Here is a 15,339-nt window from a genome sequence, read left to right on the forward strand (position 1 = left end):
AAAAAATCTATTTATTTATATACAAAAATACTTTATATAGTATTCTACTGAAAATAATTATTTACCGTTTTATAACAATATTAATAACAATAATAATAATTTGTTACATCTGAAGGCAGTGTTGAGGCTTTTTTCTTTTAATTTTGTTCTTTTCATGTGATTAATAAATAAATGAATGAATTGATAATCATTATTACTGTAGGGTGTGTACAGATGTGCCTCAGATGTTGAACACAAGCTCTGATGTTAGCGTGTTGTCAGCTGTGACCCTGTGGTGTTGTGATTGGCAGGTATTTCCTGAGCACGGAGGACAATCCAAAACGACGACACCTGTACAGGTATGCTCCTCTGTGTTTTTGGTGTGTATTATTGATCTTATTAGTATGTGAAGATGATGATGATGAGGAGGAGGACGTGTTGTGTTTCAGCGCGTACACCACGGGTTCGTTTAACCGCCGCTGCCTGTCCTGCGAGTTCGGCTGCGGCTTCGTAAGCGGGACCTTCAGCCCCGACGCCAACTACTTCCTCCTCAACTGTAAAGGTCAGAATCCATATCAGTCCCTTTTCCAGCAGCACAGAGCTGAAGAACATCTGCTCTCCTCACTTCGTTTTCTAACCACCAGAGAACTCCGTACAGCAGATCACTGAACCGTTTAGTGAAGCATTCACGTGTTCTTCATCTTCTTCTCAGTGAGCTGTCGGCTTCGGCACGTCTCCGACCTCACAGAAGCATCGAGTCGATAGTTTGGAATAAATGTAGACAGATGTGTGTCCTCCTCACCGCTCGCAGTGCATTACTCCTCACACGCTCCACGCTGTGGTTTCGATCGGCGCAGTAAGACCTGGTTGCCATGGCGTCTGATCTGCTTAGCGCGATCTGCTGCCCCGACGCTGAGCTTATTAATCGGATGAGCCTCGAGCTGAGCCTTTTATCACTAATGATAATGTGCATTTAGAGCGAAACCCAGAGACGGTCCCGAGCCCTCCGAGACGAGGACAAAACACAGAGCTGTAATTAATCAGAGGTGTGAGACTGAGTGCACACTACAGCACAGTGTGTGTTCTTTACACGGCTTTACTTTATACACACACAGCGTTCACCAGCTTCTCACTACCATTCACGTCACTTGTTCTGCGAGCTGCACGAATCAATCAGTGAGTCATTGATTCGCCGTAATTAAACACGAACACTGGCGGTATTTTAGCACTAATCACTTCCTTCCTTCCTTCCTTCCTTCCCTGCAGGTCCCACAGTGCCCTACACAGCCGTCTACAGCACCCGAGACCGACTCTATCAGAGTGAGTGTCCTGTTTACAATCGTCCATGTGACAAAAAGCAACTTCTTTTTTAAAATGACCTCCTCCAGATCTTATTCCTCGACCCTTTTAGCACCCTCAAACCTCGTCACCTGTAGATGAGCTGCACGTGACAAGAGATGAGATATGGTTACCAAGGAAACAAGGCCACTGTGCATCTACCTGACGGGTGGGGGTATGGGGATACGGGAGTGGGTCTGAATCAGACGTTCAGAGCAGAGCGTGTTGGGTTTGAGCTCCAGAACCAAAGCACCTAAAGATTAAAGAGCAGATTCCGGAGTCACTGTTTCCTTATTGTTTTATTCCTCTTACACTATTGATATTTAATAAAATAACACACCACATTTTTTATCTGATTATAGTTACATTTGATGCTGTGCAACATCTTGGAAAACTAGCTGACTCCTGAACTCCTGAAGATAAGAGAAATGGAAGAAAGGAAAATGTCACAAGGAAAAAAATAAAAGAAATAATATACATTCTCCTGATCGAGATGTTGCTATGGAAACCATAACGTACCAGAACGAGCCCATCGATATAAACCTGGACTTCCTTATCAAATAATAATCACCACCTTCCTTCTGACCATTCAGAACGCACAGCTCAGCATGTAGAAGTGGTAAAAACCAGACCGAGTTCCTCTGAAGCTCCATGGTGAAATGAGACGAGATCAGAAACAGAAACTGGGTCATGTAGCAGTTCCAAAAGCTTGGAATGTGTACGCGAGCTTTTTCATATCGAACGTTAACGACGATGGCGCTTGTGTTTCAGAGCTGCTGGACGTGGAGACCAACGAGCAGCTGAACTCCAGCCTCAGCTCCATGCAGATGCCCAGAGTGGAGTATCAGGAGATCACCATCGATGATTACAGTAGGCTTTACACCAGTAGGGTTATTGTACACTGTGTGTGTGTGTGTGTGTGTGTGTGTGTGTGTGTGTGTGTGATCATCCATGTAAACGCTACGATTTCCTCCACAGCTTTGACCATCCAGATCCTGAAACCTGCGGCGTTTACGGACACGGCTCATTATCCCCTACTGCTGCTGGTGTAAGACACACACACACACACACACACACACACACACACCCACCAAATAGTCCTGGCTGAGAGGGGTTGTTTAATATATTATCTGATGACATCGTGTGTAAATTACACTGTGACCCAGAGATCTTACATCACACCATGAAACATCCCAGAGGTGTTCAGTGGGTTTGGAGCTCTTAGCAGGAGATCTTCCACTCTAACCCATGGAAAGCAGGTTTGGGTCTCCTAGTTCAAGTGAAAGAAAAATGGCATGCTCCTGCATCCAAAGACGTCCTACACAATTGTGAATTTGTAGGAACGGTTTGAGGAAGAACACGTTTCTGGAAACGTCGGGTGTCATAGGCATCGATCGTTAATCTGAGATGTGAAAGTAAAAGCGGGAGATGGAAATCGGCGTCTAAGAATCATCTCTGTCTGATTAAAATGTCCTGAAGGTTGGACGGATTCTCATATCTTCTTGGAAGTTTCCAAAAAAATGATAAAAACGCTGATGATCAAGACGCCCCTTTAACACTTGTGTTTTCCGAAGCGACTGCCTGAGCACGTGATTCAGCTGCGTGTTCGCGTTAACGAGGCTGGAGCTGAACTCCGGCTGAACCCTCAGAACACGAACCTTGCTGAGAGCTCAACGTGATCCGGTTCTGTAGCGGAAAAAGCGAGAACATTAGAAACACACAACAGGAAGTGCCTTTAATTTAAACAAAAAATCAATATTATAAAGAAAATCTAAACTGTGTTTTGTTTAATTATTTATTTCTTTTTATTGTTTTCACTTTAATAACATTTATTTATTTAATATCTTTTAGATTTTCTTTACTAAATTAATGTATTTATTGACAATAATCACTATAAATGTCCATTTATGTAACATCCTGTTTATAAGTGCTCTCTTCACTCTATACACTGTGTGTGAGACAGTGACGGTACCCCCGGTGGACAGGTGGTGACAGAGCAGTTCCAGGTGGACTGGCCGATGGTGTTGGTGAGCTCCTACAGCACCATCGTGATGCGGTTCGATGGGCGGGGCAGCGGCTTTCAGGGCACCAACCTGCTGCACCGGATCAGGAGGAAACTCGGAGAGTTCGAGGAGATCGACCAGCTGGAGGCGCTCAGGTACACTTTAAACGTTATGGGAGTTAGAGATCGTTCACATGTGCACCCACACTGGTTTGTTATTCGAGAAACGCGTGATTATACGGATCGTTATTCTGATGTTCGGGTTTGAGGTTCACAGCTCGCGGTAACGACAAAACGATTCTGTTTAAGCCCCGCCCCCTTTCCAAACATCTCGCTATTCATGAACTGGATTTTGGGGATATCGTGAGAATGTTTATATCCTGAGTGTGACTGATGATGTGTCTGGGGCACAACCACTCCCTTAATGCCCTTCCACCCTATGTAGGTGCCCTACTTTTATTTGAAACAGTGGTGAGTTCAGTCGTTCTTTTCTTTCTTTTCTTGCAGCATCATAACTAAAGAGTCGTACATCGACAAGAGCAGGATCGGAGTGTACGGGCGGGTGAGATTTACACACACACACACACACACACACACACACACACACACACTCACAACCCAAGAGCACATCTTTATCAGTCAAAATAAAATAGACACATTCAAAATGTTCCTCCACACATCAGTGAATCTCCATCACTCCTCGTCTCGGTCTGGTTCTGATAAGAAGATCTGAGAGAACCTCAAGATCCTCTGTGAGATCACCAGATCAAAAGAAAGTCACAAGATCACAGACACTTCTCCTCCGTCACTCCTCTATTCAAACGTTTATTGTTCATTTAAAATACACGCACGAGGCTTTGGAAGGCGAGCAGCGGCTCCTCTCAGCCTTGTTTGATGTTGTTTAGGAGAAAGAGTGACTCGAGAGCGAGTTCCAGGAGAGCGGTGTTTGAAAGCGGAGATAATTGGAGCCGATGCGGTGCTCGTGAGAGAACGGAAGAGAAGAGAGAAGAGCTGCTCGAGCGAAGAGGAAGCAGAAGCGTAGTGGTATAATCAGGAGTCCCGCTGCGCCACCAGATGGATTATTAAAACCCGTTCAAGGAAAGCTGAAGGAGGACGGAGATCGGAATGAATGCGGACTATATAGATCAGATTTAAATCACGCGTCTAGACGGGTTCAGATCGGTGTACTGGTTTTTTTCTCCTTTGACAGTGTGTGTGGGTGTTTTCTTGTTCTCCTGCAGGTGTATGGTGGATACCTGGCCACCCTCCTGCTGAGCTCCGAGGACTCGCTCTTTAAACACAACTTGAAGTTTAAATGTGGTGCGGCCGTTTCACCCATCACCGATTTCAGTCTCTACGGTAAAACACACCGAACACGTCCGAGTGTGTTATTCTGTTTACACTACAGCACTCCGGAAACCAACACAACCTTCTCATAGTACGTCATTTAGAGTGTCCCGTTGCTATAGTAACAGTTTATTCAATGGCTTAAGAAAAAAACCTCACCTGACATTTCATTATAACAAAAGGAGTCAGTCAGAAGATTTTTTATTTTGGCAAAACGAGCTGCAGGTGAGGGAGCGGTAGTTTATCGCTGCTTTATCTGAGAACTAGAAGACGTTTTCCAAAAATAAAACACTTGAGCGCATCACACCATCGTTCATGTTCTAACCTCTGTGTGGTTTTCACAGCCTCGGCGTTCTCCGAGCGTTATTTAGGATCTCCGCGATCCAATCCCAGAGTGTACGAGGTAAATCTGTTCCTAACACACACACACACGTGCACACGCACACACACCTCTTGTTCTCATTGTGTCCATCTGTTCTTTTCCAGATGACGAGTTTAGCTCATAGAGCAGGTCAGCTGGAGGAGAAGAGTTTTTTAATTATTCACCCGACAGCAGACGGTGAGTTCGACTCCTCGTTTCTGCTCCGATCGGTTTCCTTTCATAGTGAATAACGCTCATGTCCTCCTCGTCTTCACAGAAAACGTTCACTTCCAGCACACGGCTAAACTCATCAACTATTTAATAAAGAAGGCGGCCAATTACACACTGCAGGTACCATCAAACATTATATTTATTACACCAGTTCAGTCCAGAAGATACTTATAGATACTTAAATCCTGGTGAGGCGATTTGTTTCTCACTAGTGTCGAATGCACTGTCTGGCCAAAAGTATTGGGACACCTGACTTCAACACCCATATTTGGCTCTTCTCCAAACTGTTGACTCCATGAAGATCTGCTATAGGGCTCCATGCTGTTGAACACTTGAGATGATTGTGAACCTCACCTACATCAGTACCTGACTATAACAGCCTTGTGGCTGAAATCATCTCCACACTCCAGAAATCTAGTGGAACATCTTCCCAGAACAGTGGAGATTCCAATAAGAGCAAATGAAGACTAAATAAGATCTTTAAAAGGCACATAACCTTATGGTCAGGTGTCCATAAAGTTTTGGCCACATAGTGTAGAACATAGGGCCTGACTTTTTATTCTGTGTAACTCTAACACCCAAACAACTTTCTGATCTTCTGGTCAGATCTACCCTGACGAGGGGCACCTGTTGCAGTCCGACGTCTCCCGGCAGCACCTGGACCAGTCGCTCGTCAACTTCTTCGAGGTGTGCTTCAGGCCGCCGGAGATGATCACGGAGGAGGAGCTGGAGCAGGAAGAGGAGGAGGACGGCTAAAATCGGCGAACGCGAGAACACAAACTGCGATAATGTTTATTTCTCTAAAAAAAACAAACAAACAAAAAAAAATATTATAATAAAACCTGCATCATGTAATTTTTCATCCTCCCCATCATCATCATCATCATCATCTCCATGGTTCAGGATGGAGCATCTGCATGGAGCGATAAGGCCTCACCTCTGAGAACTGAGGAGGGACGAGAGAGAGACATTTCCTTCCTCCCATTCCTTCCTGATGAACCTGGACAGCGCCCTCGTGTGGGCAGAGCTAGGAATTACAGCTGTGTGGAGGATAAATATAGCACAAAATGCTGCAGAGAGCAGTGCAGGACATTTCACGTGTTACAGAGATTACCGTGTTTTCCAGATTGTGTGTGTGTGTGTGTGTGTGTGTACAATCATCATTAAGCTAATTATCAGTAATAACCGTAGCAACGCCACGACCAGGAAAAAAACGTATCCGTCGTCTTTGTTTGTAAGTTTCTATGTTGCGGCACAAAGTCCACCATGTTGACGGCGTCCTGACAAACAGCACAAATGAAGGCAGAACTGAGATCCAGGACCGCTGGAAAACCCCAAAACATGTTTTCTATCATATTCATATATAAAACAAATCAAAGCTATGAGTCGTATACGCTACATATCAGTGTTATAGCTTCATGTCACAAACCGGGCGGTTTGAAATCTGCGTTAACATGATCTGGAAAACACGGAGATACCGAGACTGGAAAAGTGTCTGTCGTCCCCAGTGTTGTCCTACGTCCTGGTCCTGGTCCAGTCCAGACGCCGGAGTCAGAAACGACTCGTGTGCAGGTTTTAGGGGCGGGGCTTCGTCCGATCTGATTTTTAAAAGGGGCGGGGCATTCTAATGCTCTAATTTCAGTCACTGTGCCTTACTGGAGTAAAGCTGTAACACACACACACACACACACAATACAGGTCTCAGAATCCACCCATCAGTACACGTGTTTAATCAGACCTCACACACGTTCCCCGTAGAGGAGCTCCAGTTCATCACTGACCAGATCATAACAGTGATAAATATCTAATAACAATGAAAACCGTGTGCAGCACAAGTCTGAGTGTGTGTGAAAACTCAAAACTTCCACCTTTGGCAGTAATTAGCGCTGCGTTTAATCTGAATCATATCCATCATTCTGAAGCTCACTCCGGTTAGCGATCATCATGATCATCACCACGTGTTAAACAGTCTGGTTTTCCTTCAACCTGCACAAAACCACAGTGTTGACGTCTGCAGCAAAGTCAATCGGTTTCCTTCACACAGACGCGTGACGATGCTCGGGAGGTCTTTTTTATTTGCTTCCTAGCATGCTGGACTTCAAAGGTCTGTGTACTCGTCTGTTTTTGTTGTTCTGCTGTTTTTGTTTTTTCCTCGGCGCGTTTTTACGTGTTGTGGTTTGGGACTGTCTGGACTTGTCTCTGTGGAATCGTGTGTCGGTGTACAGATGTGTCACGCTGCAGCTGTTTGTTCCCTGGTGTGTGTAATACGTGTACATAAAGCACTTTAAAATCTTGGGTTGTTTTTTTTCTCCTCGATGTCCAGTTACACACAAGTATTATAATTAAACAGGATTATTAAAAATGGGGCTCAATAAACAAACTTTGGGTTTTGTGTCACAGAAAAATGGCGACTTGTGACTTAAATACACTGATTTATGACATCACTGCAGACCACAGTCCGACACAGAACAGCGCTCTTCTGCCATCTAGTGGTAAACAATGTATTTCCTCAATTACATAAACCTTATCACAACCAACTATTCCTCCCACTCCTCACCTTCCTTCTCTTCCTCCTGTTTTTCCACTCCTCACCTTCCTTCTCTTCCTCCTGTTCTCCCACTCCTCACCTTCCTTCTCTTCCTCCTGTTCTCCCTCATTTGTGTCTCCTCTTCTCACCCTACTTCTTTTCCACACTTCTCCTCTCTTTGATCACCTCCTCTGATCCTGCACTTTCTTTTTTCTCTCCTCACATCTTATCTTTTTCTTCCAATTCCCATCTTCCGTCCTCCGTCCTTTTCCTGAGCGTTTCTCCTTCTCTCCTCTTTTCCTCAGCCTGGTTTAAAGGGTCCTCACCTGCAATATTGAAGCTTTATTGAAATAATTGTGGTTCATATTATAACTAAATGAGGTCATTAAATGAATCAGATAACGAGCAGGTGACAGTGAGAGACGGGACGCTGTGGAAACAGTCAATTATTTATAATAAATACACACAGAAGATTGATGTTTACTGTTGAGGTCAGAATAAAAGCAGCTCCGAGACTCACCTGGGAGTAAAACACACCTGCACTCGCGCCTCAGACACAATGCAATTTTATTTTCTCTTTTTTTTTTTCCAGTGTTTCATTCGTCCACGTTTGTAGCGGACAGGGCATGATAGAAAACCAAGACCTTTCTCACTCACACACACACACACACACACACACACACACACACACACACACACACACACACACACACACACACACACACACACACACACACCTGGAGATGATGCACAAGATCTGGTCCCTCGTGCTTAAATTATGTTTTACAACTACAAAGAAAAAAAATAAACGCCTGAAGCAATGAAATGTCATTTTGTTTAAGACCGAAGTGGAATGCATGAAGGAAAAAAATAGAAGGCATGTGTGTGTTTTCTTTCCTCTTTAGTGTTTTAGAACACTGAAGGGTGTGGTCAGGCACCAGATAGTGAATAAGGGGGTGGGGGGTGTTTGATATTTCTCTGGCCCCACCCTCTATTCGCTAGCTGGTGCTTGACCACGCCCCCTGACGCCCCAAACACACCCACGGAGCTCTGTCATCGCTGGGTGCTGCGCTGGGAAAAAAACTCTCAGCATACTGGCGCCCTCTGTTGGATCTGATCGGCTTGTCACGCACACCAATAGACACTGTGTGGCCAAAAGTATTGGGATACCCGACTTCTCCAAAATCTAGAGGAACATTTTAAAAAGCGGCACATATCATACTTAAGTGTCCACAAACCTTTAGCCATACAGTGTGTATCATTATTCTGCTTTAAATCTTTCTTTTTTTTCACAACAGAACGGATAAAGCAGCTGCACTAATATCGGAGGCCTCAATTCCATATACATTTTTAAAAAATACCACGCTACACAAAAGAGTTAAAACAATCGAGAGGGAAAAAATTCAAGTTCATGAAGAAATGTTTAGAAGCTCTGTACAAATAATAAGAACGAGAAAAAAAAAATAAAACCCCAGAAAGGGCGCAGTGAAAACATTCCAGCGAGCGCGGTACATTCTACATTCTTCATTTGGGGTTCGAGCCGAGACCTTCTTACACCTGCGACAAAATCACGTCCACTTAAAAACGTTTCAGAAATCACGTCTGTGTCCACGTCAGTCCCAGAAACATGTTCACCTTCCTCCTGCCCATCATCATCATCCCCTGATCTCTCACAGCTTCAGTCCAGTGGAATCGTTACAAAAAAATAATAAAACTGCAAAATCGTCCCATAACATCCAGGGATTCATCACAGAGAGAGAGAGACAGAGAGAGAGAGAGAGAGAGTGTGTGTGTGTGTGTGTGTGTGTGTGGTGATAGAGACAAAGAGTTAAAAAAGGTAGAAAAGAAAGACACGGGGGGGGGCAAAAAAGACAAAGACAGAGAGAGAGAGAGCGCGAGAGAAGGAGGAAGAAAGAGAGAGGGAGAGGAAATTCTCTTCACTCTGAGACCTCAAGTCGAATTAATTTTTTTAGGAAAAACATTCTGGGAGTTGAAAGAAAGTGAGAGGGAGGGAGGGAGGAAGGTAGGAAGGAAGGAAGGAAGGAAGAAAGAAAGAAAGAAAGAAAGAAAGAAAGAAAGAAAGAAAGAAAGAAAGAAAGAAAGAAAGAAAAAAAAGTCATCAGTCTCTCTCCTTCTCCTGACTCTCAGAGACCTGCGTCAGTACCTTGTTTTTTACCTCATGTATAAAAAAAACTTGTCGCTTTCGGTACCACACACACACACACACACACACACACACACACACACACACACACACACACACACACACACAGTAAGTCTGTATGACACACCCCCTCACAGGTATTGGTAAAAGCGCGAGCGCACCACCTGTGCCCCAGACAGTTTGTGTGGATGAGCGTCGGAGGCCAAGCTGAAGTTTTTGAGCGTTTCTCCGTTGGTCATCCCCGAGCCGGACCCCGAGGCCCCACCGGAGAACAGGTCCGAACCGTCCAGGCTGACTTCTGGGTTGCTGGTGCGATGCCTCTCTCTGACGATCCAGTCTGTGATGGAAAAGTCCTGCGAGCTGCATTTGGGTTTCAGGCGGTCCATGGCGGAGAGTTCGGCGCCGGTGAGGACCGACAGCTCGGCGAAGTCTCTCTGTCCCCCCATGGTGTGGCGCCGGCGGATGTTGGTCTTGCGTTTGCTGCGTGTCTCGGGAGATCTCGTGCGCTGCGCCCCGACGCCGAACATGTCGTCCGCAGAGGCCCGGAGTCGACACTTGAGCCGGTCGGTGATTTTGATTCGCCAGACGGGGTCGCTCTCGCCGCTTTTCCCCGCCGTTTTGGAAATCTGGGACTCGCCGTCCTGCGACGACTCGCTCTCGGTTTTCTGTCGGCTGCCTCTCTTGCGCGCCAGCGTGTCGCCCGCGACAATGCGCTGAGACACCAGGAGGCTGGAGGAGCTCTGGAAAGGCGTGACCCCGCTTTCTTCCTGCACAGACACCACGTCTTCGGACGCCCCGTCGTCTCGGGCGAGAGGGAACATGGACAAGTTGCTCTCGCTGTCAGAGTCGATGTTCCTGCCCTCGCTGATCAGCTCGCTCCTCTCGTCGTCGGCATCGTGAGCCGGACTCAGCGCCGTAAACTCGATCCCTGTCAGGAACGTCATGGACGACGTAGTGGAGTAATCAGACGTGATAGAGCACACCTCCGCCCCGGCGTTCTCCATCCACGGCCCCGGTGTACGGCCCTTCCGGAGCCGGGGGCCGGACGCCTGAGAGCTGGTGCTGTTTAGAGTTCCCAGGTCGGAAACGCAGCCCTCGTCGTGCGAGGTGGACGGAGGGTCCGAGAGCGAGTTCTCACGCGCCACGTCTCTCTCCCTCTGCCCCCGGTGCTTTTTGGGAGACTCGATTTTCCCGAGTTTGTCAAATTGCGTCGTTTTCAGAGGCAGGATGTCGGATTGGAATTCGTTCGGGACGCGGACGAGGTTCTTTTCCACCCTCGGATCGTCATCATCGCGGCGTCGGTCTAGACGATGGAGTGCCCCTGCATCGCTCTCTGCCACCTCGTTTTGATCGTTGTTGGTCACGCTCTCATCCTGAAGCTCTTTCTTGGAGAAGCTGGTGTCCAGGTCGTCCTCCGAGCTGCTCATCTGAGGTTTGTCTTTGGGTTTCTTGCGCTTGCGATTGGCGAAGATGGAGGAGCGCAGCAGCTCTCTGCTGTACTGGTCTTTACCTGAGCCCCAGGAGCCCTGCTGCACACACACACACACACACACACACACACACACACAGCAGATAAAGATACAACCCAATCTGATCATGTGTGCATGTGTTTTTGGAGTTATCTAATCACTCACCTTTGATTTGGCAGAGTCACTGGTAGCTGAATCTGGTAATGGAATAAAAGAGAAAAGAATTAAAATGTGTGTGTGTGTGTGTGTGCGCGCGTGTGTGTGTGTGTGAGAGAGAGTGAGTGAGTGAGTGAGAGAGAGAGAGAGAGAGACAGAAAAAGCAATGTGAGAAGCCACATGGAGAGCGACATCACTGACAATTTCATCACACAAGAGACCAGTGCAGTCAAAGCCATTAGAGAGAGAGAGAGAGAGATAGAGAGATGAGAGAGAGAGAGAGAGCAGACGAGCAAGAGGAAGCGGCGAGTGAGGAGAAAGAAGGAGAGAGAGGGGGAAGATGAGAGAGAGGGGGGAGATGAGAGAGAGAGGAGACGAGAGAGAGAGCAGACGAGCAAGATGAGACGAGAGAACGAGAGAGCGAGCGTGGAGACGAGAGAGAAGGAGAAAGAGAGAGCAGATGAGCGCTCTGCATTGACACAGGCTCATGCACACATTTACACAGACGGCATTTCCACTGATACCACACACACACACACACACACACACACACACACACACACACACACACACACACACACACAGCATGGTATGAAGCTTTTTTATCCCGTCTGAGACGACACACCGAGACGCCAGACAGGTCTGTGTTAATATCAGTCTCTCTGACTCAATAACTGTTTGATGATCTGGACCTACTGTTACTACTGGTGACTAATAATAATAATAATTTATAAAGTGTAAGAAGCTTCATCAGATCAGACCATATCATCCCCCTGTTCCCACCCGATCAGCCAAAACATGCCCATAATCTCCCAACTGCTCCACAAAAGTCCACACCGGACCCTGGTGTTAAAGCGGCTTTGTGCCAAAAGTGCAGCTTGGGACACCTGAAACCTCCCAACTTCACTGTAACCAGGTGACCCAAACCTCTTTCAGCTCCATGAAGATCTGCTTTGAAGGGATTGGAGTGAAAGATCTCCTCCTATAGAGCTCCAACTCCAGTGAACATGATGAATGTAAACGCTGACTGAACCCCAGGCCTCCTCACCTACATCAGTACCTGACTTTACTTACAGCCGTGTGGCTGAAAGAATCTCCACAAAATCTGGTGGAACATCTTTCAGAAGAGTGGAGGTTCTTATACCAGTGAACTGGGATTAAATTTACTCCGTTCGTTCGTTTGTGGGCTTTTTTGTTGCATGAAACACGGTAACTACGGACCGGCTCACACTGGAACATGTTTCGGCTGATCGACAGCACGTGGGTGAACACGAATGAACAGACGACGAATGATTATGATGCGTTTGTTAATGTTCACGCCAACGGAACCCTCCCCCACACCCCCCAGTCTTCCCCACATGAAGGACAGTGACGCCACATGACTCGGAGGAGAAACCTGGAAGAGCGTACCATGCTAGAACTCCTTGCGGTCAGCTTCGGAGACAACGAGAGACAGCAAAGAGGCTTTTCAGACATATGACACCATCACTGCTGTGTATCCTCTCTCTTAATTCATCATCTTATATAAGATATGAAACGTGCAAAGAAACAACACGATGACAATATATATATATATATTTTATAAATATATATAGAAACCCAGATTTCTTCAACATTCGCTCAGAAGGAGCATGGATTTTCTTTTTTTCTTTTCTTTTTTTTTCTGCTTTGTGTTTCGTTCTTTCTTTCGCTTTCTTTCTCGGATCGTTTGTTTGTTTGGAAGAAGCGTTTATAAGAACCGTGGGTTTCTGCAGACTAGGCAGCTACACTGGGGACAACACTCCTCCTTCTTCCTACAGTCCCAGCTGTCCATCACAGACATTACAGAGTCCATCAGTGACATCACCGAGTGATAGACGCCGCCCACTTGGCCTGTGTCAAGATTGGGTAATGTGTGAGCAGGGCTGGACAAAGAAGGGGACAAAAAAGAGGGAGGGAACATGGGAGAGAGGAGGGGGAGGAGAAAGAAAACACTGGAGACAAGATGAGTGAGAGCCAGTACGTCACACGAGTTCTCATTTTCATTTTGCTCTCTTTCTTTCTTTACTTCTTTTTTCTTTCTTACTTTGGGAAAGTGGAAGAAAGAGGGAGGAACAGAACTGAACTGAATGGAAAGGAGGAGTGGAGTCGTAACGCAGGCTGAAGGAGGAAAATAATGTGGAAGGACGAATTCAAAGCAAAAAATAATAAAATATAAAAGAAAATGTAAAAACATTTCAAATAAATAAAAACAAAATAGGAGGTTTTATTAAAAAAAAAAAAAATTAACAAATAAAACAACATTCTGGCAGGAACTATTTTATCCAATTTCTTAATCCTTTTATTTTTATTAATTAGAGAAAAATTGTTAAAATAGTTCACATTCAAATGCAACAAGACATTCTTGCGATATATTTTGAGATAATATAATCTAAGATATAAACCTGAGATAATAATGAGATATCATTTAAAATAATCTGAGATAATATAATCCTGAGATAATAATGAGATCATTTGAGATAAAAATGTGAGAATATAATTTGAGATAATGAGCAATATCTGAAAAATCAGAGCTTGAAACTTTGTACCAGTTATGAACTCAGTGACACAATGACATGAGTGTTGAAGGAAAAGACGTACACACACACGTCTCATACACACGTCTTATGTCCATGTGAAAAACAGCTCTTAGTTTTAAATGTGTGCAAATTTTATCTGATTGTTTCAAAATCTTTTGGAAGTTCATGTTTCAAGCTCTGAGACATGAGAAGCATGCGTGTATACGTAAAAACGTGTGTGTGTGTAGCTGCCTACTGTATCTAACATTAAATTAATTCATGCTCACACTGAATGGTAACACTATTCTCCCACCTTTACATCACTTCCTGTCCTTACCACACACACACGATCAGTCGGTTGGCGTGAACGTACCTGAGACGTCTCCAGGTGAGGGGGCGGTGCGTCCGATGTTGGTGAGCAGGTGATCGATGTTGGGAACAGGCTGAGACTGAACCGTGCTCTCCGCCTCCACACACGCCTTCAGATCACACACACACACACACACACACACACAGACACACACACAGACACACACACAGACACACACACAGACACACACACAGACACACACACAGACACACACACACACAAATATAATCATTACATTATTACTGTTTAATAATACAATTTATACATTTAAATACATCTACACAAATCTAAAAGGCTGATTTATTATTATAATACAGGTTTTCACTGATACTCACTACAGGTTCCTCATCTCCATCTTCTGCAAAGAACCAGTCATACTGCAGGAGGAAGAGGGAACAAGTTTAATGGACATGAAGAATTAAAGAAAGACAGAAAAAGAATGAAACAGAGAAATAACTAATAAAGTATCCAAAAAACAAACAAAAAAACCCCCACACAAACACACACAAACAGAGAGCGATACGCAGACAGACAGGCCGATACACAGAAACGCAGAGAGACTGATACACAGACAGACAGACACACAGAGACTGATACACAGACAGACAGACACGCACAGAGACCGATACACAGACAGACACACAGACAGACACACAGAGAGACCGATACACAGACAGACACACAGACACACACACACACACACACACACACACACACACACACAGACAGAAGACAGACACACAGACAGAAGACAGACACACAGACAGACATGCAAAAAACACAATTTAAAAGAGAATTACAGGAATAATTTGTGCTGTTTTTATAACCCTCTCTAAAAACAAAACAATAAAATGCGTG

At 45.2% G+C, this 15,339-nt stretch overlaps 2 protein-coding genes across 6 annotated transcripts in view; one reads left to right on the forward strand and one right to left on the reverse strand.

Moving 5' to 3' along the window:
• dpp6b (dipeptidyl-peptidase 6b) overlaps positions 1-7,551 on the forward strand; it is a 53,199-nt gene extending 45,648 nt beyond the window's left edge. For both annotated transcript variants that reach the window (XM_046852281.1, XM_046852282.1), the window contains exons 15-26: positions 291-338; positions 429-541; positions 1,246-1,299; positions 2,089-2,187; positions 2,296-2,365; positions 3,281-3,475; positions 3,827-3,881; positions 4,561-4,678; positions 5,011-5,069; positions 5,153-5,225; positions 5,305-5,378; positions 5,865-7,551. In XM_046852281.1, coding sequence (XP_046708237.1) covers positions 291-338; positions 429-541; positions 1,246-1,299; positions 2,089-2,187; positions 2,296-2,365; positions 3,281-3,475; positions 3,827-3,881; positions 4,561-4,678; positions 5,011-5,069; positions 5,153-5,225; positions 5,305-5,378; positions 5,865-6,014 — 1,108 coding nt within the window. In that variant the 3' untranslated portion in view covers positions 6,015-7,551. The remainder of the gene's footprint in view (positions 1-290; positions 339-428; positions 542-1,245; positions 1,300-2,088; positions 2,188-2,295; positions 2,366-3,280; positions 3,476-3,826; positions 3,882-4,560; positions 4,679-5,010; positions 5,070-5,152; positions 5,226-5,304; positions 5,379-5,864) is intronic.
• A 784-nt stretch (positions 7,552-8,335) lies between these two features.
• arhgap21b (Rho GTPase activating protein 21b) overlaps positions 8,336-15,339 on the reverse strand; it is a 25,868-nt gene continuing 18,864 nt past the window's right edge. For 3 of the 4 annotated variants that reach the window (XM_046852275.1, XM_046852278.1, XM_046852277.1), the window contains 4 exons: positions 14,817-14,858; positions 14,485-14,590; positions 11,584-11,615; positions 8,336-11,478 (listed from right to left, as the gene is read on the reverse strand). In XM_046852275.1, coding sequence (XP_046708231.1) covers positions 10,081-11,478; positions 11,584-11,615; positions 14,485-14,590; positions 14,817-14,858 — 1,578 coding nt within the window. In that variant the 3' untranslated portion in view covers positions 8,336-10,080. The remainder of the gene's footprint in view (positions 11,479-11,583; positions 11,616-14,484; positions 14,591-14,816; positions 14,859-15,339) is intronic. The other variant, XM_046852276.1, reaches the window with a different exon arrangement.

The sequence above is a fragment of the Silurus meridionalis genome, chromosome 6 (genome assembly GCF_014805685.1).
Source record: "Silurus meridionalis isolate SWU-2019-XX chromosome 6, ASM1480568v1, whole genome shotgun sequence".
In the NCBI taxonomy this organism is placed as follows: Eukaryota; Metazoa; Chordata; class Actinopteri; order Siluriformes; family Siluridae; genus Silurus; species Silurus meridionalis.